This window comes from Crocodylus siamensis, chromosome 2 (genome assembly GCF_052110815.1).
Source record: "Crocodylus siamensis isolate JL-2025a chromosome 2, ASM5211081v1, whole genome shotgun sequence".
Lineage (NCBI taxonomy): Eukaryota > Metazoa > Chordata > Crocodylia > Crocodylidae > Crocodylus > Crocodylus siamensis.
The window spans coordinates 55360764-55385896 of NC_143396.1; the positions used below are offsets into that span (position 1 = coordinate 55360764).

General features: G+C 44.5%; 1 protein-coding gene and 1 long non-coding RNA gene across 2 annotated transcripts in view; one reads left to right on the forward strand and one right to left on the reverse strand.

Moving 5' to 3' along the window:
• LOC149870265 (uncharacterized) overlaps window positions 1-25133 on the forward strand; it is a 174041-nt gene that overhangs the window by 73774 nt on the left and 75134 nt on the right. The window lies entirely within an intron of this gene.
• On the reverse strand, window positions 61-15563 carry LOC149870266 (endogenous retrovirus group 3 member 1 Env polyprotein-like). The gene is made up of 3 exons (XM_090034456.1): window positions 14994-15563; window positions 8451-9985; window positions 61-231 (listed from the first exon to the last, which is right to left on the reverse strand). Exons 2-3 carry the CDS (start codon window positions 9606-9608, stop codon window positions 61-63), a joined length of 1329 nt encoding a protein of 442 aa, XP_089890582.1. The 5' UTR covers window positions 9609-9985; window positions 14994-15563.

Sequence of the window (25133 nt, forward strand, 5' to 3'; positions counted from 1 at the left end):
ATTTGAGTCCCTTTCAAAGAGAAAGTGTTGCCATTAGTATGAGTGAACTGATTTAAAATGTTAAATGAACACGAAGAAGCCCATATGAATTATGTAAGTCACGATCAGATTCCTGTAACGCTGTCCTCGCTTGTTGTTTCTTCTTCTTTTACAATTATATAGACAGGAGAGTGAGTTCTTTCTTTCTTCCTTGAGGGAAAATGAGGAAAATGTGAGAACATTTTCGGACACCTGAAAGTTAAAGAATATTAATTTTTGAAGTATTCTGGCCTTTACTTGTGGCATAAGTTGCTGTGGCAGACTGGGTTATAGAAAAAGATCAAAGAAACACCTTGATACTGTGCAGCTGTAATGGTAAGTGTACTACTTAGTCCTCTACCATGCATTGAAACATTTTCCCTTGCCTCTCTTCCTGGGTTTCCTGTATCATGCATTGATAGAATAATAACTACTGTATTTCACTGTATATAAGTTGAGTTTTGAAGCCCAATTTTTAACTCTTAACATTCAACCTCAACTTATATACTATATCACTGTGCCCTGTGAGTGGCAATGAGTTCAGCATTTGAGGTATACTGTCCCCTGAGCACCCTTACTGCAGGGTGGGCACCCATAGTGCCACTTGCAGGGGACAGGCCTGGGTTCAGTGCTCAGCTGGCATGTCCCCATCCCCTGTGAGTGGTGCAGCCTGGGCTGCACCAGCTGAGTGCCAAGCCCAGCACTGCTCACGGGGGTTGGGGCTATGTCAACTGAGCATTGAGCCTGGCCCTGTCTGCTGTGAGCTGACTTACGTAAGCTTGTATTCCCCTGACTTTTTCTTGTCTTCCCCTGTTGTCTTTCCATCACATCTGTTGGACATGTGGTATGGTCTTTGAGTTCAGGTACACTGTCATGTACCTCTCACAGCCTCACTAAATTTTATGAAACAGAGCCTGAGCTTGGGGATGCCATCAAGTTTCTTTTAAAACAGGGGGTGCCAAACTGTGGTACATCTGCTTCTGGGGATATGCAAGACATCTCTGTGGGTATGCGGGAAAAATTGTGTAATGGCAGATTTAATTTTCATTATAATAATTGGCATTTAAGGGGTTAAATTATAAAACATGCTGGTAGGGGTATGTGGGCAGCTGGTAAATCTGAAAGCGGGTATGCAATAAGAAAAAGTTTGGGAACCTGTGTTTTAAAAAGCAGTGTTTAGTCTGGCATTTTCTGATGATTGAATAAGCAGGTGAGTAGAGTTTGCTGGCAGATGGAGGTGGTTTATGATGGAAACAGGGAATGAGCCTCCAGTACATTTTTATAGAGATGAAGTGGTAAGTTATGTAACATATTCTTTTCAGCATGCTTTGTTCAATAATATTCTTCCTCAATATAATGTGACTAGCCATTTTATAATTATATTTATGTTGACTTGATATTTACAGATCTCTCTTTCATCCAAGGATAATAAATCATCTAATAAACCTATTACAAACTAGATATGGAATTTACTTCTTCTGTCATAGAGCTCATCACTGAAGCACAGTCAATCCTGGGGTGGCACAGAGTATCCTTAATAGGATACAACAGTATCGTATACAAGTTTGGAAAAGGAATTGAAGAATTTTAACCCATTTAAATTAAGGAGGAATCTTTCAGTAGACAGAATATGAGTCTACTTGAATTTAGACTTGATTACAATTACAAAAAGTTACATTATGGTTTGCAAACCCATGTATAGTCCAATTTTGGCTTTACGAAATGGCCAAACTATCTGACCAGTTATCAAGTTAAAATGCTATTGCCATGTTTATATCAGTTGATCGTGATCTGTCAATATATTTGATTGATATTGATAGCAGATATTGCAGCTTTTTCTGGCCTTCAGAAAAATTGCACAATTCAACTTGATCAGCAGCTGCCACATTTGCCTGATTATGGCATGATTCACATGGTGTAATTCAGAAACAGCTCACTTTCCTACCACAGAACTAGCTAGAAACGTGTGAAAATGCATTTAGCTTTCAAAAACAGAAGTGAACAGACAATGCATTTCAGTTGATAAAAGGAGACAAGGCACAAATTGAGCAGTTCGCACCCACACCTGAATTGAGATATGGATTCTTTATCATTTTATTCTATTCTACATAGGTTCTTATATCATGCTTATCACTGAAATAATAGTGCATTAAGCAATGGGGCTAACATCTATCATATGTTTGTTCTTTCATCCTCTCCACGGGAGTGCTGTGCAGTGGAATGTCATGTTTTGGTGGGCCACTAGCTTTTGTACTTTTTTTCTTTACGTTTAAGGGATAAGACACCTTTCTTTTGGGGAACTGTACAATAACTACAAAATCCAGAATGAAATTTAGTGGTTCATACATTTGTCTAGTTAAAGCTTTGAGTAGTTGTTTCCATCAAGTTCAGGAGGGAAAGTTTCTTGGAAAAGTCCAGAATATGTTATGGAAACCACCAGATATATTGTCCTCTGTGGAGGGCCCTGCTATTCTTTTATTGCATCTCTTATACAAAGTTGAGCTCAAAACAAGTTTTCAGTGTGCTGTTATTAAAACAAAACAAATCAATCAGGATTCCTACAGTGAACAGATAACTGTAGCCAGAATTTGAACCCAAATAAAAATAAATTGAGCTCTAGTAAAGTTTAATGCTAATGTCTGAGCTAATCCTGAAGGTTCACAAGCCTAATGGTCTGGTGTTTTTTCTTGTGTGCCTTGCATTGTATCTTTTTTGTCACAAATGTTGGAGACTCTTTAAAGCCTTTAGTTTATCTCAGGGGTAGGCAATATTTTTTACCAGAGTGCCGAAAAAAACACAATGTCTACCTTGTAAAGTGCCAGAGTGCTGGCAGGCCAGAAAAACAAAACTGGTATGGGGGTACATGGCAGATACACTGCATATTAATATAGTTAATAATAATAAATATTGCTTTTTTACAGTAAATACCAGGTTTTCTAAAAATTCTAAACTTGGTGAGAATAAATAAAACTTCATATACTACCTTTGTTCTTGTGTATTCTTTTTTCTTAAGCATGTTGTGATGAGAGAGAGAAGAAGAAGCAAAAAAGAGGAGAGAGAGAAAAAGAAGGAAAGAGAAAGAGAAAAAGAGAGGATAAAGAAAAAAGAGAAAAAGGAGAGGAGAGAGAAAAAAGAGAAAGAAAAGACAAAAAGGAGAGAGAAAAAGAGGAGACAAGAAAAAGAGAGGAAAGAGAAAGAGGGAAAGAAAGAAAAGAGGGAAGAGAGAAAGAGAGGAGAGAAAAAGAAAAAGCGAAAGAGGAAAGTTGGGAGAGGAAAAGAAAAGGAGATAAAAGAGGGGGGAGAAAAAAGAGAAAGAAGAGAGAGAAAAAAGGAGAAGAGGGGAGAGAAGAAAAGAAGAAAGAGAAAAAAAGGAGAGAGAAAAAAGAGAAGAGAGAGAAAAAGTCAAAGGAGAAAGTGTGTGTTCCTTGCTGTACACATCTCCCACTACTACTGGCTGCGGCATGGACCTGCTGGTCCAGGGCAGTGTCCGGTGGAAGGAGGCAGCAACACCCCAGTAGCAACCGCCAGGGTCGGGGTGCTTGGGCCTCCCTGACGATCCTGGAGTGGTGAGAGCCCAGACCCAGGGCTGGGAGGGAGGGCCTGGCCAGGGGTTGGGCAGACAGATGCCCCATCCCACCTGGGTGGGGGCAGCACTGAGTGCTGGGACCGGGTGCTCAGGGCAGGGTCTAGGCTGGGGGGAGATGCTGTGGGGAGGCTGGCCCTGCCAGGCACTTGAGAAGGCAGCAGCTGGAGGAGACTGCGGCTGGATAGGGAACATGAGCTGCCCTGGGGCTCTGCAGACTCAGGCCACAGTGGGCAGGAACACCCAGCAGCACCCAAGGTGGGACTTGGCCCACACAGCTCCACAGGAATGAGCTGCAGCTGCCCTGCCTGCAAGGGGACACTGCCTGGCACAGTACACCGGGCTTGGGTGGCTCCCAGTTTGGCCTCCCTGTGTGCTGGGCAAAGAGCGAGTGGGGCAGAGCCACCCTCAGTGTGGGGAACAGGTACCACGGGCAGTGCTTGGGGCTGAGCTGCCCAGGACAGTGCTTGGGGCTGAGCTGCCCAGGAGCCTCTAGTGTCGTGGCCCTCTGTAGTGCCTGCCTGGGCCTCAGCCCTGCCTCTGCCTGTCCCAGCTGCCTGCTGGGATGGGATGGTCTGGGTTGGTCTGGGATTGAGAGGGTGGTCATGGTGAAAAGGTAAGAAAGATTTATTGAGCTAGCAAACACGTAATTATGCAAAGCTTAACAACATAACAAAGACAGACAGTAAATCTCCAAGTTGGCAACATATCGGCAGTCCCCTTTTATGCCTGGTGTACGACAAGCCTCTCAAAATCCAGCAAAATCAGGCACCCCCAATCTATGCTGTCCAAAGGGGTACTGGGAAGGACCCTAGTATTCAGTCTTCGAGCTTCTCAGGAACCACCGCTCCACTGAATCTAGATCTGCAGCTTACCTTTCACAATGATAGGTTCCTTTACCATGCCGCTTTCCTTCAGCCGATTTCCAGATGCACCAGCAAATTTATAGATTTTTTTGAGCTAGTTGTTGGCTTGCAGCCAATTATTGTTCTATACCACAAACTTTCCTTATATGACTAACCAATAGCAGTACAAGCTTTGTGTTTTCCTTATATGATTAATTTTAGCTGTGCCATTGCTAATGAAGCTGGCTTTAAACTATGGCAAAATGCATTAATAAAATACAGGAAATGCTTAACCACAATTGTTTCCTTTTACATTCTCCCTTCTAGCTATAAGGATTCTGCAATACCTAGACAAGCAGCAGAAAACCAGGTATAACCCTCTGAATTCTGGTTTAGCTGTCACAGGATGCCTCAGTAAGCACTCTTAAGCAGACACTATTTGTTGTCAAGAGATATGACCAAGTCACTGCCACACTGCTCACCCACAGCTCTGCTCCAGGGGCTGGGCCAAGGGGGGGGGTGTCACTGTCCCTGCCTGTGTTCTTCTGACTCCACCCCTGCTGCCCGCCATGGAGCTGGGACCCATGGCTGTTCCAGAGAGCCTGAAATAGCAACTTTAAAAAAAGTGTTTTAAAACAATTTCCTCACACACCTCCTGGCGTACTGAGGTAAACATCTCCATGTGCCACTAATTGGCATACATGCCAGTTGCTTATCCCTGGTCTATCTGTTCAAAGGGCAGTCCTTCACCATAGGGTGCACCACTTCTGCAGGGCTTCACTAATCTTTTCCATACTGTGAGCTCACAGTTAGCTCAGCTGGTTCTCCTGAATTAAGACCCAGAAACTTTTGAGGAGTTACGTGTAAGCACTTCAAAGGAAATTTTGATTTGTAGGGCTTCATAGGAAGCCTCACTGGATTCAGGACAAAGGATTTCAAAACACACCTGGCATCCGGGGAGGATTGTTTGCAACTGCCTATGAATATCAGCTTTGTGGAAACCCTGGAAACAGGGCCGATGAGTTCAGCTCCTCCACAGGTCTTTGGCTCATGGCTTTCTGATTGTCAAGGGATGCCATTCTCCAAAGATATAATGGATGCAATATAGACTGTACAATAATTATCAACATACCCAATGGCTGAAAAGAAAATATTCCAAGTTTGGTAAACGTGTGTGTGCCAGCGGTGGAGACAAAAGAGCAGCTCCCAGCAATAGCTTGAAGGATTTCTGCAACATGTTCTGAGTTACAACATTACCCCAGACCAAACAGAAGTTCAGTGTTGGATCCAGAGGGAGGGGAACCTGCTTACCAGCTTAGAGCCTGCAGCCAGGTTCCCATAGCAACAGACAGGCTCTCTTTCAGTACTTGCTGTTTTCAGAATGGGAGGGGGGAAAGACAGTGGAGGAAGCTTGTTCTTGGGGCTCAAATACCTGCGGCGGGGGGGCTCCAATACATCTGCCCCACCCTCCAACGTGAGACTGAAAAAACCCCAGACTGCATTTCCTCCTCTTCCTTTCCCCACTCCCATTCTGAAAACAGTAACAGGCTGGGAGCTCTGCAGATGCAAGTTACAGAAGACGCTACATTTTGAAAAGTCTTTATCTAATACCTCATGTAATGAAGGGTCTGATTTTCACTTAATCATCCCTTTTTCAGCTGTTTGCAGTCGTGCACTTCTGTTTGGTCACAGCTATAAACTGCTTTCTGTGACCAGATAGGATAAAAATTGTCACTTTTGTCTGCATCTTCAATGTATTGTGGGATCAGTACTGATCTTACTGAGATAACTGGCAAATCTGCAATCAATTTCAGTGGGACCCAGATCTGGCCCTATATAAAGCTGACACAGAAGAATATCTTATGCATAAGGGGTTCAAATACTTTCTTCAACCCTTGAACACTTGCATTCAAATGCTTAAAGGGTCATGCCTGGCTGCACAAGCCATAGAGTTTCCTTTTTTTTTCACTGAAATAACAAAAACTTATCCATATTGAAATGTCCTTCTGTCCTTAATAGACTTGTGCCCTGATGGTTTGGACCTTCGTCTTAGTTTAAAGGTAACACAGTGCATAACACTGATCCTATAGCTGGTCTGGAAGGCCTCACACTGACACATCACCACTGAGTAGTAAGCATACGGCAATGCAAGAACACGTTTACAAACTTCATTTACCAAAGAATGCAAAATCCTGTTAACAGAAATCAACCTCCCCCTCTGCTTCACTGAGTCTCCAAAATAAGTTGTTACTGAAATTTTTCTTCAACAAAACAGAGTGAAATCATTGCAATGTCAGATCCTTGGCAGTAAGAAAGTCCAGGAAATAGGCATGTTAGGTTTTGTCTGTCTACTGCAGCCTGGGGTTGCTGCCTCATGAGCTCACATTCTAATTAGGAGAGAGGCTGGAAGTCTAATACCAACTCCATTTCAAAATAAATTCTATGTTACAAGGCACAGTACAACATCATGATGTGCTCTGAGCACAGCGGTGGTTAGTCAGCAAGTCCATTCATTGTATCTGACAAGGCAGTTTGTTGCCTATAAAAGCTCATTCTCCTCTGAACTAAATATAAGTTGCCACCCTGCCAGTTACAGAACAACATTTCTGAGCCACCAAGGGAGATAACAAACAGCCTACTATTACCGAAACTGCCTGTTACTGTAATGAAAAAATCATTAATGCTTTCTGCATCAGATGTGCTGTTTCCTAAATGAGCATTGTAATTACTTGCTTTTGTTTTAAGGAAAGTGGAAAGCCTCCATGGGTATTACGGGACCTGGTGTGTGCCTGAAAGATCATACATTTCTTCTGTTTAAGGTTTCATACATAATCTACCATACAAAGCATGGTAGTGAAGTAAAAAAAAACTCTCTCTCGGTTCGTTTTCTTTGGAGGCTCATTGAATAACAAATCCTTAGGCACACATTGTTGGTGAGACAAAAGGTATATATTTGCAAATAGGGTCAGAGGGAGAAGACAAAAGATCAAAACCCTCTGCCCCTGAGTACAATCATTAGCAGGCTTTTATCCCCTCTTTTCTGGCACGTGTACAGAAACAGGAACTCTTACAACTCATTTCCGGTTCATACAAACATGCATGAGAATACGTCAGATCATGCATCCCATGTGTATTATAATTAACTACTTAAGTATGCGGGGCGGATAGGTTTAATATGTATTAGGTTATTGCGCTTGCCTAGAAAGCACTGGAGGTTATGGAGGGTTTAACTTCAAGGCTAAAATGGCAATTATTCTTATCTTAGCCTAAAAACCGTGGGAGCCATCAAGGAAAGTGTGATTTAGTGTAACAAAGAGATAGTAAATTTGCAGAACAAAGAGAGCTCTTGGAGTTTTTCCTTCAGTTTCTAACCCCCCCTTCCCTCTCTCATTAAGGAGACAAGGAGGGCTGGCAAAGGACAACACTATTGATAGGAGCTAACAGCTATTGATAATGCATTTTTAATAATATTTCTAACAATATTCCCCCCTCAAGATGCTTTCTGATCTTTACTTCATTTGGGCATATCAAGATAATTACGAGGAATTTTTTTTGAGGACCATGACTTTTGCTACAGTCTGTGCTTTTAGAGGGACTGCTGCAACCTGCATTCCTTCTACTGTGGTGGTTATCAATCTAGTAAGACAAGGAATGAGACAAGGGATAAAAATCAAACCAGTTAGAGCACACAAAAGCACAAACCCTACTTTTTTCCACCAGGGTCCTCCAAATAATTGAAACCACCAGTCCTTATTTCATGTGGTTTCCCACGTTTGTATTGGTACATGGGCTATTTTCCTAATCTCTTTGGCAATCTCTATGACCACCTTCCCGTTATCATCTATTTGGAGGCAACAATTAGAAAGGTTGAACTTTCCACAGACTCCGCCATCCTCTGCGAGTAAATAGTCTAAAGCCATTCGATTTTGGTATATGGCTTCCCTCATCTGAGAACTTTGTCGAGCCAGCAACTCGAGAGCAGTGGCGGTCTGGTTAGTAATTACTTCCAAGACTGCCTGCAACCGGATGATTTTATTTAGCATATATATTGGTGTCCGGTAGCCCCAACTTCCATCATTAGCCCATGTAGCTGGTCCATAATACTCAATAATTCTCTGAGGAGGCCACTCATCCTCCTTCCACTTTTGGGAGCCACCCTGTGTCAAACTTACATCAATACTTCTCTTGGCCCTGTTCCAATCATCATACAAAGAGACTCCCAGCTTATTTCCAACCTCAGATGGTAACAAAAAGAAAGATGGTACAATTACTCCAATATAGCAGGTTCCCGTCCACCCTCGTGGTAGGACCGTATAGGCACGCTTTCCACAAATCCAATAATGTCCTTTTAGGGCCCTGTGTTCCCCTTCCAAGGCTAGGGGGTCACGGCTGTGGAAAAGAAGGGGATAGTATTTGGTGCCCTTATGCCCTAAAGGGCCAGTGTGATAGTTACTCAGTTTAAACTGACATTTCCATACGCCATCTTTATCCCTATACTCGCACTTGGTTATTTCATTTGTGTCATTCAAGGCACTCCAATATGCATTAAACCTTGCCACTGTGCCATTCAGGTGTGCCCATTGCCACTTATAAATGTAGGTAAATCGTTCGCCTCGGGTCTTTTCATATGCCTGACATCTGGTAGGGTCAGGATTGAAAGGTAATATTCTTGTCCTTTTGAGATTTTGCATCTGTGTGGAGATTGGGAGCCTAATGGCAGCAGAATTCCATTGATCAGCATACCTGCTGCATACTCGGGCCCATTTTAATGTCCATGTACACTGACTATGTCCTAACCTCCTTCCTGTACCATTACTGCTAATACAGTACTCTCCCAATGCCACTTGGGAAAGATCCCAGCTGTGGTTCTCATCCCATTCTTGACCAGTACTCTTAACATCTGCTTTGTCACTGACTAACCATTTTGGGGCCAAAGGAAAAGCCCTCCAAGGCCACTGGCCTCCGGCCTCTCGGAGCCCCCCACAGGCCCAGCAGTTGGTAAGATTAAAAGTACTTGCAATTCTCTCCATCATATCAACATACAAATTTGTCCCTGGGGGAGTAATTTGGGAAAGCGGGGGCATAGGCCAGTGGCTAAGGCTATGCAATCCTGCTTCTTTCATTATGCAGATAACAACAAGGCACATTATAATTCCCACCATATTTTCCCTTTTACTTTCCGGACTAATTTTCTGAACTTTGATTAAGCCGTCTCAGGCGCACTTGGAGATCACCAGTAGGTTCACAGCTCCACTTGCTGGCTTCTTGTTCCGAAGACGACTCAGCTTCCGGAGTGAGTTCGTCTTGGGAGTTGTTGTCCTCTGACGCTTGTGGATGTCGTTTCACACGGGTATGGTGTATCCAACGGTCATGGCCAGCAATCTTTACAGCGGTGTGGGTTGTTAGAAGTACCTGGAAAGGGCCACTCCACCTCTTAGTCAGAGGTTCCTTCTTCCACCGCTGCACCAAGACCCAGTCTCCCGGGGAGAAGTCATGTACCGGTACGTCTAAAGGCAGGCGCTGAAAGGAGGCTGCATACCTGTGAAGAGAAAACAAGACAGACTGCAAAGCAATAACGTACATATGAAGCTCACTATTACCTAATTCAAAAGTTACATTCTCTCGCATCCCAGGAGGTAAGACTCGAGGGGGCTTGCCAAACATAATTTCATATGGGGTCAATTTAAGGCCCCGTCGGGGAGTGTTTCGAATGCAAGTAAGAGCTAGCGGCAATGCTTGAGGCCACTTAAGACGTGTTTTAATACAGATTTTGGTGAGCAAAGTATTTAAAGTCCTATTCATGCGTTCCACTTGTCCTGAACTCTGTGGTCTCCATGGTGTGTGTAATTTCCAAGTAACCTTGAGAGTTTGCGCGACTCCTTGAACCACTTTTCCCACGAAGTGTTGTCCTTGATCCGACTCAATGGACTCAGGCAGGGAATACCGGGGAATGATCTCCTGCAACAAATACTTCACTACTGTAGCTGCAGTGGCAGTCCTGGTGGGCCAGGCCTCGACCCAACCAGAGAGCTGGTCTACCATGACAAGTAAAAACCCGTGATGTCCGGACCGTGGGAGCTCGGCAAAATCAATCTGCCATGCCTGTCCAGGGTACGCTGCCCAGGGTCTACCTCCCATTGGCACAGGGGGTTTCCTTCGGAGGTTTACTTTCTGGCATGTGATGCACTTGGTAGCAATGCGCTGAGCTTCTACATATAGCCCTGGAGCTACTGCTTGGCGAATCACTAGATCACCCATGGCCAAACCTCCCATATGGGTTCTTGCATGGAGCTGTTGCAGCACCTCCCGAAGCAATGGCCTGGGTATCATGACTTTCCCTCCTGGTACTATCCACCACCCCTGGGAGTTCTTTTCTGCACAAGCTCCTTGTGCAAATTTATCTTCTTCAGGGGAATACTGTGGGACTAAATCTTGGATGTCTGGCCATATGGCATGGGACATGGCCTGCTTGGATACCTCCTCCGCTTCTCCCCCAATAAATGCAGCTTCCTTTGCTGCTGAATCAGCCTTTGCATTTCCAAGCTTATGCTTTTCCTCAGCAGCCTTCCCATGGGCCCGCACATGAATGACTGCTACCTCTTTAGGCTGGTGGAGTGCCTCTAGTAGCTTGATAATCTGGGGGCCATTAGCAATTTTATTCCCAGAGGCCGTAATAAAACCCCTTTCTTTCCACAATAGTCCGTGTGCATGGACTGTAGAAAAAGCATAGCGAGAGTCAGTGTATATATTAACCCGCTGGTCTGTCCCCAGCTGTAATGCTCGGGTGAGCGCAGTGAGTTCTGCGGCCTGTGCCGACCATGAGCTTGGCAATGACTCCCTCCATACTACCTTATCCAAGGTTACCACTGCACATCCTGTTCGTCTTTTTCCATCGATAACAGAGCTGGAGCCGTCTACGAAGTATTCAACATCTGGGTCCTCAATTGGGTCCTCAGCAAGATCAGGTCGCACCTGTGTGGTTTGATTTAGGACCTCAAGGCAGTCATGCATCGGTTTCCCTGGCTCCGGCAGCAAGGTTGCAGGGTTTAAGGCTGTGGTATGTTTGAAAGTAAGTCCTGGATTAGAGAGCAAAAATATCTCATACCGTGATTGTCTGGAGGGGTTAAGAAATTTCCCTCCCTCAGTCCTTAGGATCTGGGGAACTCCATGAGGAGTGAGTATTTCCATATCCGCACCCATGACTATCTTCTGGGCTTTTTCAACAACCACTGCTGTGGCTGCCACAGCCCGAAGACAGGCTGGCCACCCGAGTGCCACTGGATCTAGAACCTTTGAGTAATATCCCACGGGTCTCCAGGTTGGGCCCGATGGCTGTGTCAGCACCCCTGATGCAACCCCTCGATTCTCATGAACATACAGTCGATATGGCTTTTTACTGTTTGGGATGGCCAGGGCAGGGGGCTGGGTTAATGCTGCTTTAAGCAGATCAAAGGCATGCTGCATTTCTTTATTCCATTTCCATTTAGTGAGACTCTCCTTAGTCAGGGAGTCATACAGTGGTCTAGCCTTCCCGCCATAATCTGGTATCCATAGTCGACAGAACCCAGTTAGCCCTAGGAATGCTCGTAGCTCCTTGGGTGACTTAGGTGGGGTTAGACCTTGGATTGCCTGTATGCGATCTGCACTTAGGGCTCTGACTCCTTTTGAGAGCTTATATCCCAAAAATGTGACTTCAGGCTGACATATCTGGGCTTTCTCTCTAGAAACTTTATATCCTTTTTCCCCTAGAGTGTTTAGGAGTGACCTGGTGGCTTCCTCACAGAGCTGCAAGTTTGGGCTTGCAACTAGCAGGTCATCCACATACTGGAGGAGAGTCACTGCGGGGTGTGATCCCTTCCACTCCTCCAAGTCCTTCTGAAGGGCAAGTCCGAAAATATGAGGGGCTGCTACGAATCCTGTGGGAGAACTGTCCACATGAGTTGGGCTTTATGGAAGGTGTCTGGATCCTCCCATTCAAAAGCAAACAATTTTTGACTGTCTCGGTGAAGGGGAATAGAGAAGAAAGCATCTTTCAAATCTAGCACTGAAAATATTTCAGCTTCCCCCGGTACTTGTGTCAAGATCGTGTGAGGGTTCGGGACTACAGGATGATCTGAAAGGACCTTCTTATTTACAGCTCGTAGGTCTTGGACCAGTCTGTATGAGACCCCATCTGCCTTTGGCACTCCAAGGATGGGGGTGTTATAGGGTGAGGACCCTTCCACTAGCCATCCGTACCTCTTGTATTTCTCTATTAACGGCTTGAGTCCAGCTCTGGCCGCTCGGCTGAGTGGGTACTGCTTTATCCGAACGGGCCCCTCCCCATCCTTGAGTACGATCCTTACCGGGGAGACGGACTTAGCTCGCGCAGGGGTTCCATCAGCCCATACCGAGGGGTCTACTCCAGTCATGTGATCTTCTGGACTTACTGCAGGGCGTCGGTCCTTCAGGAGAGCCATCTGATAGTTCGAGCTCTGCTTGACAGGTAGCTGGACCACCATCTGATCGTCTCTGAAAAAGATCTCAGCTTGCAATTTTGTGAGTAAGTCCCGCCCAAGGAGTGCAACCGGGCAACTTGGAGAATACACAAAGGAGTGCTCGAGCAAATGATCTCCCACTTTGGTGAGGAGTGGTTTACAAACAGGGAGTCGGGTTTGCATTCCCTCAATCCCTTCCACAAGTACATGCTGTTCACTAGTTCCTGCACAGGGGGGTTTTTCTGGAATCATTGAAAATGTAGCCCCAGTATCCACCAAGGCTTCAAAGTTTTTGCCACCAACCCTAATGGTTACCATGGGATCTTCTCGGGCTCCAACCCGAAGGGTAGTGGTCTTAGATCCCTGTCCCCTTCATTCTGAATCCTCACCCTTGTCTTCTGCCCGCATGAGGTGACCTCTCGGTTCCCTCTCTCTCTTCTCCTTCAACTTCGGGCATTCCCTTTTCCAATGTCCTTTCTCTTTGCAATAAGCACAAACGTCTGCTCCCACTCTTTCTCCTTTCCCCTTCTGCATCCCAGCCTTTTCAGAGTTCCCTCCAGTTATAGCAGCTGCTAGTGCTGCCATCTGTCGCTGAGCCTTTTTATCCTCCTTGCGCTCCTGCACTTGCTCACGATTCCCATACACCTTATATGCAATTTCCACCAGCTCTGAAATCGGTTTCCCAGCACCTCCCTCAGTTTTCTGTAACTTCTTACGGATATCAGCAGCAGATTGACCAATAAACATAAGATTTACCATGCGCTGGTTATCTGGGGCTTCTGGATCCAGATCCGAAAACCTGCGAAACGCCTCATACAGCCTCCCAAGGAAAGCTGAGGGATCCTCCTCTTTTCCCTGTCTCACTTCATACAACTTAGACAGATTGGTAACCCGAGGCACTGCCTTTCCCATTGCTTCCACTATAATTCCCAGATACCGTGCACTCAGCTCTCTGCCTTCGGCAGTGTGATTATCCCATCTCGGCTCTTCTACAGGGAAGGTATCACGCAGACTACGACCAGCAGCACCCTCTAACTCAACTCTGGCTGTCGCAATACGCTCTGCTGTACCTAACACTAATCTCCTCTCCTCCGGGGTTAGGAGGGTCTGGAGCATCATCTGGACATCAGCCCAAGTGGGTCGATGAGTCTGCCCAATAGATCGAAACAAATCCCTCATCTTTTCAGGGTCTTCACGAAAAGAGGGGCTCTGATTCTTCCAGTTAAACAAATCTGAAGTGCTAAATGGGGTGTAGACAAAAGTTGCAGTGCCTCCTTCCCCAATAACCTCTCGCATCGGACAGTTCAGCACCGGCTGTGACTCTACAGGCTTGCGCAAATAATAACCCTTATTTCCTGATTCAGATGAGGCACTTGGCTGAGGCTCACGCTCTAACTCATTAGGTATGCCTTGGTACGTCGGTGGTGGTCTCTCTAAGGGAGGGGGCGGTGGTGCAGAAGGACTGGATGCCGAGGAGGCGTCTGACTCATCTTCGCTACCCGACAGGGCAACCGGAGCACGGGTCCGGTACTCAGCCAATTCAGAATCCCCCCCCTCATTAGACTCAGGAAGTACAGGCGCCCCCCCCCGAGTCTTTTTCTTAACAAGCATCACATGAGACTTTACTAAGTAATTCTTAATCCAAGGTGGCTGATTTTGAACCACCCACAACCAACAATCAATATAAGGAAACTGATTCCAATACCCATTTTGCATAACAATTTCATGGATAGCTATCACTTCTTTTAGCACAAAGGATCCTTTCGGGGTCCAGTGGACCCCAAATGTTGGCCACACGAGTTGACAGAACTTAGTTAAATCATCTTTTTTCATTTTTATTCCGTAATCGGCCGGCCTTGCAAATTTATTAAAATGACGTAATAAGCACCTTAGAGGGGTATCCGTGTTTTCTACACGGGAGCTAACCGTACCCATTTTGCCCACAAAAGTGCACCCAAGGCACACCAAATACCAAAAAGTCCCTTACAGCAGATGATTTACCATGAGAACATGCACACCTCCTGCTCCGGACCCAGAACCAAATTGGGCAAAGGGAATTCGTATACTCACTCAGATACCCCAGAGATCTCGATCCAAAGCCAAAAATGTGTACCTGGAGACTCCAAAAAAAAACAAAATTTGCATAGGAGCTCTTAGTGTTCCGGATGTTCCGGCTCACACCTCAAGCCCCCCCTCAGGGCGAGCCAAAAAGAAAGGCTCGGCGCGCAAACCCCCCAGGGGGGCAGAGACGATGTGCCGACGAACTCCGGAGTTATCCAAAGAAAGCCCCACGTTGGGCGCCAGATTGAAGTAAAAAAAAACTCTCTCTCGGTTCGTTTTCTTTGGAGGCTCATTGAATAACAAATCCTTAGGCACACATTGTTGGTGAGACAAAAGGTATATATTTGCAAATAGGGTCAGAGGGAGAAGACAAAAGATCAAAACCCTCTGCCCCTGAGTACAATCATTAGCAGGCTTTTATCCCCTCTTTTCTGGCACGTGTACAGAAACAGGAACTCTTACAACTCATTTCCGGTTCATACAAACATGCATGAGAATACGTCAGATCATGCATCCCATGTGTATTATAATTAACTACTTAAGTATGCGGGGCGGATAGGTTTAATATGTATTAGGTTATTGCGCTTGCCTAGAAAGCACTGGAGGTTATGGAGGGTTTAACTTCAAGGCTAAAATGGCAATTATTCTTATCTTAGCCTAAAAACCGTGGGAGCCATCAAGGAAAGTGTGATTTAGTGTAACAAAGAGATAGTAAATTTGCAGAACAAAGAGAGCTCTTGGAGTTTTTCCTTCAGTTTCTAACCCCCCCTTCCCTCTCTCATTAAGGAGACAAGGAGGGCTGGCAAAGGACAACACTATTGATAGGAGCTAACAGCTATTGATAATGCATTTTTAATAATATTTCTAACAGTAGAAATAATTATTCTGTTGAATTGTTAAAGTAGCAGGGCCAGCAAGCCAATAACAGGAAATGTTTGTGGAGTTGCTTGTTAAAGAGGTAAATTTTAAGGTTAAAGAAGTTTTAAGAGTCCTGTCTGTGTTGTTGGCAGCCTGTTTCCAGACACAGATTTAGCCCGTTAGCATACTGTTTACAATACATCTGGTAAGTTCATCAGGGAGAAGAGAAAAATAACTTTAAAGTACCTATGCACAAAGCTGATTCTTCATTTCTCTTTTCAAAGAGAACTAGATCCTCAGCTTGTGTACACTGGGGAAGTCCATTGGTTTTTCTGGAGTATGATTATAATTAACACTATTTGAGGATGTGTCCCAAAGATTATACATGTTTGAATATTCTGGAAACCATGGAGTATGAGCATTCTTTTCAAACAACAGAAGTAATAGCCTGGTAATGATGACTTCCTGCAGTGGATGCCACAGCAGGGACTGCGGTGAAACTGGGATTTAAATTGGCTTTAATTCAGAGGCAGCCTGTTTTTTCAATTCAGTGATGGATGCTTTCAATGGGAAACTGCGAAGAGCAGCTTTGGAAGGCAGCATCAAATGTATCAGAGTGACTGGCACTGTCTATTTTTCCATTTCCATTTTCACTCCAGCCTGGTAGAACCTCACAGTAAATAACATACATGGGGATTTCATTCTACAAAAGGTTGTCTCATTTGAACTGTGATTATGTTGTTCTATAACTGTTAAATACTGGCAGGTTATCAGCGATGGGGATCAGCCTGTTGCAAAGCTGGAGTTAAATGAGTTCTGCAAATAGGAGTTTAAAAATCATGAGCCAGACTAAATCATTGGATGAAAGAAGGATAAAAATCAGGTAGCACAGAACCACATATTAACTGAGCTGGGATCCTGAGAGCTTTAATAATAAATATATGTTGCTATATGCTCCATAGAAGGCTTCTGATTTAAGGTTTTAATCAGTACACACAAACAAGGATAGAAATATGTAAATGGCTATTTGAGTTGCATTGATTTTGTTTATATGTGCAATGTCCCTGCCCAGTGGTTTGTTCCAAACATAAATTCATGCTAAGTATTTTAAATCCTCCCACCTGCTGAGTGGTAGCAAATTGTTGTATGTCTACTGGATACTTTGCTGACACAGAGGCTGGAACACACATGTATGATTTAAAAAAAACCCCTTTATTACAAATTGTGAAGGCAGTTAAAAAACTGTCTCACTAAGCAAACCCCTCAGGTGAATAAGTCAATGGTTCCTACAACTGTTGATGAAGGCAGCTAAGAAGAGAAGGTTTTAGTGTGCACGTATTATAGTATTTTTATATAGATTGTGTGAGGACACAATCCCCTTAGAAAATGGCAAAGGTATTTCTATGATATAGGTATTTCTATGATATACATTTGGGGTGAGGTGAGCACGCTAGTAGGGAGGGAAAGACTGCAGCAAGACCTGGACAGGTTACAGGGGTGGGCTGACATAAACAAGATGTGTTTCAATACTGGCAAGTGCAGGGTGCTGCACTTAGGCAGTAGAAACCAGCAGTACACTTACAGAATGGGAAACTCCCTTCTTGAGAGCATGGAGGCAGAAAGGGATCTTGGAGTCATTACTGACTCCAAGATGAACATGGGCCGACAATGCGAGGTCTCGGCTGGCAGGGCTAACCGCACCTTGTCGTGCATCCACAGGTGCATCTCAAGTACAGCCGGGGAGGTGATCCTCCCCCTCTACGCGACATTGGTCAGGCCACAACTGGAGTACTGTGTCCAGTTCTGTGCGCCCCATTTCAGGAGGGATGTGGACAACATTGAAAGGGTCCAGAGGAGGGCCACCCGCATGATCCGGGGACTACAGGGCAGACCCTACATTGAAAGACTGCGGGACCTAAACCTGTTCAGCTTTCACAAGGGAAGGCTGAGGGGGGACCTTGTGACTGTCTATAAACTCACTGGGGGGACCAGAAGGGTTTAGGGGAGATGCTGTTTCCCCTAGCGCCCCCTGGCATGACAAGGAACAATGGACACAAGTTATTAGAGAGTAGATTTAGATTAGACATCTGCAAGAACTACTTCACAGTTAGGGCGGCTAGGAGCTGAAACCAACTTCCTAGGGAAGTGGTGCTGGGTCCTACTCTGGGGTTCTTTAAGAAGAGGCTTGATGCCTACCTGGCAGGACTCATCTGAGTCAAGTCTTTTTCTCCCGCCCAGGCAGGGGGTCGGGCTTGAAAATCTACAAGGTCCCTTTCGACCCTACTTCTATGATTCTATGATTCTATGATATTATTAAATATTAGTCACTTTTGTAATACATACATGTGTTATAAAAACTGAAGGCCTACTGCCAGGAAAAGACATGTAAAATGCACTAAGAGCTAAACCAGGAGGTCCAATAAGAAAGCTATAAACTATAAACTATAAACTGCCAAGTAATTCATATAATGCATATAACAAAAAATCCAACAGAACCTATTTAGTATGAAATTTTGAAAAGAACCTGTAAAAAAAAAGTATTAGAATATAGAAAAGTTTACAGCCCTGGAAAGCTCTGATTTTGGACATCTGCACAGAACTAAAAATGGCTAAAATAGCCCTAAAAATGGAATTTATAAACACCGAAAATAATAAAACAAAAGCCCCCCCACCAAAAAAACCAAGCAAACAAACAAAAAAGAACCCCAGAAGTCTTTGTTCTATGTTATGATGAAGACCCTTTGAAATACAGGCAGTCCTTGCACTTATGACACCACTGGTTCCTGAAAGCCGTGTCTTAAGTCAAAACTTTGTAACTCAGAACTGATTTTCCTATAGGAGCAATGTTATAAATGGGGGATTGGTTCCTGAAACAAGGCCTGATACCCTATTTTCTCGAAAAATAACCCAGAATATTGTACTCAATCAGTTATAGATGAGTAACATAGCTACATTAATGTAGTTCTACTGGAAACAGCAATCATATTGATTTGGACGGACTTGTTTGAGGTGACTTTGCTGGACTTTTTGAAGGGTTCTTGGCTGAAGTCTTCTCAGGAGTCCTGGCTGCAGGTTTTTCTGGAGTCTTGTCTGCTTTCTTAAAGGAAGTGTCCAAGGAAGTTTGGACGGGTGTTCTCCAGGGAGATGGGTGATGCAGCAAACTTGTTCACTGGTGTGGCATCATGCCAAATCAAGCGTTGTAAAGTCGAAACTGATGTCAGAAAATCAAAATAGGGTGTCAATTTATAAATGTAAGTATCATTTGTTGTAACTTGAAATGTCTTACGTTGAGGACTGCCTGTAGATGTTATGAATCTATGAAATTCACAATGAGTAGCACAATTCTTATCTTTCAAACTGTTATGCTTCTGTTGATCCCCACTGGCTTCTGGATTGCACTATGGGCACTTAAACATGTGATAAGGTTTTAGTTCTCAGGATTTTATTCTGCGCTTCTTAAATTGAAATGATGGGTTTTTAATCAAAACCCACCATTTCAATTTTCCATCATGTTATGGTGAGGTGCCTGATCCTATTTTTTTTTTGCGTCAGAGCCAGAGCCTGCTTGCAGCCAGGGGGGAGCTGCTGGTGGGCCAAGTAGCCCCTGAGCTGTAGGGGGTTCTGGTCCTTCCCTCTGTGGAAGCAGCAACTCCCCCCCCCCACACCAGGGGCATCCCAGGCAGGCTTCTAGCAGGCTGGGTGTTGCTGTAGCTCAGAGACAGCACGTGGCTTGATCCAACCAGTCCCCAAGTCTGCCCAGGGAGCAGTGGCTGGCAGGCTTCCAGCAGGCGGGCCTGAGGAAGAGTTGGATCAGGCTAGGTGCTGCCTCTGAGCTGGCAGACCATCCCCAAGAGGTGCCATCACTGTGGAGGGAAGGACCTGGGCCCCATGCAGCTCAGGGACCACTCATCCCACTGTTAGCTCATCCCCCAGCCATAGGAGAGGTGGACAGGCTCTGCTGAAATAAAAAGGACTGGGCCCCTCATCGCTTTTGCTTTCAGCAGGTTCTTGCAACTACCAGGATGGTGGGGGGCCACCTGGGAATGGGCTGGCTTGCCCCTGGGGCAGCATGGGAAAGCGGCAGGACGGTAGCTGGGTTTGCTGGTGGCCAGAGAAGGCAGCATGGATGGCATATGGGGCGCTGGAAGCCTGGGTGGGGCAGCACCCAGCCAGCAAGCAGCCCACCCAGGCTTCCAGCACTCTGTACACCATCCCCATTGCCTTCTCCCACTCTCAGCAAACCCAGCCACCCTCCTGCTACCTTCCCACACTGCCCCAGGGGCAAGATAGCCCATTCCTAGGTGGCCCCAAGTGTCTTGGCAGCTGCAGGAGCCTGCTAAAGGCAGAAGCAGTGAGGGGCCCAATCCTTTCTTTCTGCAGAGCCTGTCTGCCTCTCCCGTGGTTGGGGGGTGAGCTGACAGTTTCATCATTGCAATTTGCAATGTTGCAAACTAAACTACATTGCAATGTAGTTTAGTTTGCAATGATGCAAACTCATTTTAAACCCCCAAAACTCTTGCATGTGTACAGTGTGATGCCATTAAGCCACACAAAGTGACATTTTCATCACGTGTACATGGTAATAGTGTGAAGTGTACAAGCACCCTCTGTGATTAAGGATCTCATAATGCTTTACAGCACGGTTAGTGTTGTCATTTCACAGCTGTGGGCAGTGAGGCATGGAGGGGTGGGGAGGGAACTCTAAGCAACTTTCCCAAGGTATTGGTAAGTCAAAGGCAGAGCTGGGAACAGCCCAGGTTTCCTGACTTCTATTTGTCTCTCCAGAATGCTGTGTGTTAGCTTTTTTAAAGGGTCACTAGGTAGGCTTAGCAAGATTTCCATCATGTTTTAGCAGTGGGATTTGTTGTAAGAACAGCAGGATGTATTTTATTGAACACCCACTTTTAATTGTACAATAAGAATGATCCAAGGACAATGTTGTAACAACAACAACAACGTTGGCTAAAGGAAGTTGTGGGATCTGATACACTCGAGGTTTTCAAAACAGGCTGGACAGGCATCTGTCAGGGGTGGTTAAGGAACAGCAAATCCTGCAGTGTGGTGGAGGTCAGACTAGATGACTTTGAGGTTCCTTCCAACCTTATGATTCTGTGATAACATGTTCTTTTCTTTCTGTAAGTGCTGGATGATCACCCAAGCTCTGAAAATCCTGAGAGCTTTAAGGTTTATCAGTGTGTGCACCCAAAATGATAACAGAAAAGCAACAAGAAATGATGCCAACTTAATTTCCATAATCTGTATTCCACAAATACTGCTTCATGAATCAAAAATTTTTTTGCCAGTAAATTATAGCACTGCAGAGTGGGCCAACACCAGCTTATTGTGGCATAAAGATAAATCTGAAATAAGAGAGCTCCTGGATAACGAGAACTGTGGCTAAAAAGTATGCTGCATGTTAGTCTTGAAGAATAGCAACCACAGATACTAAATTCTTGCATTTAACCGGCACGTCCAGATGAGCACGTGTGCACTTTGCAGCAGCTCAAATCTGTTTGAGGTGCTGCCAACACATGCAGCAAACATGCAAACATTCACTGGGCTGCTAGTTGGAACATGGGGCCAAAATTTGATACCAGAAGGCACACATGACAACAGCGTGTGCCACCAGAACTGGAACCTGGCCATCCAGAGCCATGCTCTGGCTGATGGCCAGGCTCCATGCAGCCAGATCATCACCACTGCTGCCCTGGGGTGCCCCCAGAGCCCCAGGTAAGGCTGCTGGGGTCAGCACTTGTGCTGGCCCAGCCTCCCCTACTCCCCCTCAGACAAGTTACTCTGAACCAAACCTCATGTGCAGGGGCATGCGCAGTGGCAAAAAGCAGCACCACAAATTTGTTCTGCTGCTATTTTTGCCATGGCAAACACACACCCTGCATGTGGGAACTAGGGTGGCCATCATAGAGGACATTCCAGTTTTCTGCTACTCTGTCTTCTACTGATATGAAACCGGATGCCTTTATGTCCTTTATTTTTCTCTTGAAGACAAAAATAGAGGACATAAAGGCTTCCAGTTTCGTATCAATAGAGGACAGAGGACAACCAGACTGTCCTCTATTGGCCACCCTAGTGGGGATGTACCTATCAGATTTAAAACACTGTTTGCCATGGGACCTGCTTTTATCAGCAGGCCCTGTAATGACATGTAGCAGACTGCATCTGAATCTGGGTCCAGGCATCCTGTGTATCCTTGATATGTATCCTATAATTGATATGTATCCTTCTCCTAAAGGGCCTTTGGGGATCCAACATCTGCTTTGTTAGGGGTCCTTGGAGGCCACCTCCTGAAGGCTGGCGTAGGAGAGAAAAACAGGAAGTTTTATTCATCTTACTTTCTCAGTTTTCCAAGTGACAGTCTCCAGCTGTTTACATCAGCTTTGTTTGCTGAAAAAGGACTCTGTAGAGAATCCTAAGTCACAATCTTTCTTTAAAGTAGCCCTTTGTTGAATTATGTTGTCATTTTTTTTTTACTCCGGAGTCATCTGTCTCTTTTCTTCTTTTCCCAAAACAAACATTTCTTACTCAGCTTCCTTTTTCTCTGCAAGAAAACAAACAAACAACCCCCCCCCCCAAGTGAAGAAAATGAGACTGGGAGGAAGTAAGTTTATGCATGTCCAAGACAAGAAATGTGAATATATAATACCCAACTTGGAGACTGTGTCACATGTGACAAGTGAAAACTCACCGGCAACATCTGTTGGCCAGTGGTGAAACAGTGGTCAATATGGGAGGAATTCTTCCAGTTTTTCTAAAATAAGCGGCATCTCACAGACAATGAACCAGGAAGCTCCCAGATGCAGGCTGCGCCCATCAGTATTCTGAAGCTACTGGGCAAGTTTTTCATGTGGTATTAGTTGCATCCTATTTATCCATATTCCAGGGAACTTCTGTTCCTGCGTGGAAAAAAATCACGTAGATTCTTCTGTATAGACCCTGGCTGCATTTTTACTGGTTTCCTTTGCTATGGGACTAGAGCAAGCAGAGATTAGGATCAGAAACTACTTGTATTGCTGGGCCTTTTCTAGTAGTCCTAGTCCCTCGAGCCCATGAAATCATGGGCTACTGATTGGCTCTCTTTGTGACACTCTGAGGGAAATGGTTAATACGGTTGTTTCTTCCTCTACCTATCTCTTTTCTCTTATTTCATGAATCATGTGGCATGTGTGGTAAAGCACCTGGAAGGAAGGGTAAGGAACCACTGTTCCCTTTTGTATATTCACTCCCACCCCGCATTTTCTTTACACCGCAGCAGAAAGTGAGGAAGCATATGATAGTTATAGGCAACAATACATCCATATTTAATTCTCCAGTGTTAGATTATAACTTTCCTTGTTTATGACTTCAAAGGGAGTCCTGAATTTATATTTAATGGTAGTGTTTTGTCTTTAATGCATCATCCTGTATTTTAATATATCTTAGGATCACATTTATCTTTACGATACAATGCTGTAGATATGTACACAGCAGTTACAGATACAATGCAAGGATTTGTGTGTCAGACTTTTGTCCATATTATAAGTGGTTCGGCTAGCACAGCTTATTATTTCCTGATACTTGCTATTATAGTATGTTATAATTCTGCTAAATGTCACCATTTGGGCTGGGTTTGCTTAAGGTTGATGATTTTTTCTTCCTAAAATGTATTGGCCAAAACTGCTCAGCCATTGTTAAGAATAACGCTAAGGAAAATAAGATCTAAGGAAAACAATTTTTGAAGAACTATACTCAGAGCAATTCTGGGTTTTTCTGCTTTGAAGCAGGTGGAGGGTAGAAGGGCTTTGTGTAAGGGCATGTCTTCTGCCATCATTACAAAAGTCCATGCAAATTTGGCCAAATAATAAATCTATGAAAAATTGCAGTTTGTGCATGCTCGGTTAATCATACTCAGTGGAGATTTATTTGAACTTGGGAGCATGTTTTAGGATCCTACAGATCCTAGTGCTGACTCCGGTTCATGTGGACCTTCCTGATGGAGTGACCGAGGAAGCTTCAGCCAAGGGCTACAGGCACCAGGGTAGATTTTGCCTGTAATTTCTGCTCCCAGGTACTCATTGCCAGTTCTCTTGATTCTACATCATATCTTCCAATATTTGATGCTTTTCATGAAGCCTCAGCTCTTGGATTTACTTGATTATTCAAGCATCTCAGGTTTAATTAAAAAAAAAAATATGGGTGGCATCTTCATTCCTTACACCTGGAGGATTACACCTGGGAGATTTCCCTGGGGCAGACACAGTGGAAGCCTCCCAGGACTCTTAACTTCCAATAACCCCTTTACAAGCCTAAGAATGGGGACTGTGCTGGAGAAGCCCAACAGAGAAACCAGTGGAGTGTCTAAGTTCAGAAACAAGAGTGCTGTGGTATTATTGGGCCTGGGACATGTAACTATTCATAGCCTATCAAGGTATGTTCACTTTTAAAAACTCAATAGAAAAGTAATAGACCAACCTCAACAATGGTTTGCTTTTGCAAAAGTCATGCTGCAGAATCCAGATCTCTCTCAGCACAGTGAGCTCCGACACATTCAGTCTTTCCACTGTCATGTTAGACAGAAACCAAAAACTAAGTACCTGGAAAAGTAAATAAATGCTTAAGAATGTTTGTTTTTAGTCTGAGAGTGCTTTTGGCAGGCATGTTTCTTGCTATTCCTGCTCTCACATTTTATTGGCTCTCTGCTGCTGTAAACGAATCTGAAAGGGGGAAAGAATTAAGACTAGCTAATAAGCATGCAAGCTACAGAAAGGAAATGAAGATGAATAGCTAGTGACCTTGTTCTTTTCATGGTCTTTGTTAAAAGTTAACAATGGATTTTTCAACTGATAAAATGGCTTTGTTATATCAGATCCCAGTCGTGGAAGTAAACAGTAAAGTAGACATGTATTCCAATAAATTTGGGAGGCCAATGCATGCCCAGCAGTCCGTGTGTCCTGTCTGTTTTTCTCTTATGTTGGAGTCATCTGCAGTAACTTTAAGAGCAGACTTAAGTTAATTGGCCTTTTGGGTGAAATTGAAAGATCTCAGACCTTTGATGACTGTTTGATTCTGAAATAAAGAAAGTGGGAGTGAGAGCCCCCAAGCCAAAATGCTATCAAAAGTGGATTTTCACCTCCCAAACTGCATTACAGCTGATTTCCACTGTGTTATGCGGAGACATTACAGCATCTTGTGAACTTTATCTAGATTTCATTCTCCAGCTGTTGTAACAGTATCTTCTTGTCCTATGTTGAACCAAGACCATAGTGAGATTTATGTTGCACTCTGGCCAATAGAATG

Bases quoted from the DNA above. Each gene is read 5' to 3' on its own strand.
- LOC149870266 (XM_090034456.1), bottom strand. From the start codon at position 9,608: ATGGTGGGAATTATAATGTGCCTTGTTGTTATCTGCATAATGAAAGAA. The intron at 232-8,450 runs GTAATTACTAAC...TTTAACTTTCAG, and splicing joins GGTTGCAGGCAGTCTTGGAA to GTGTCCGAAAATGTTCTCAC.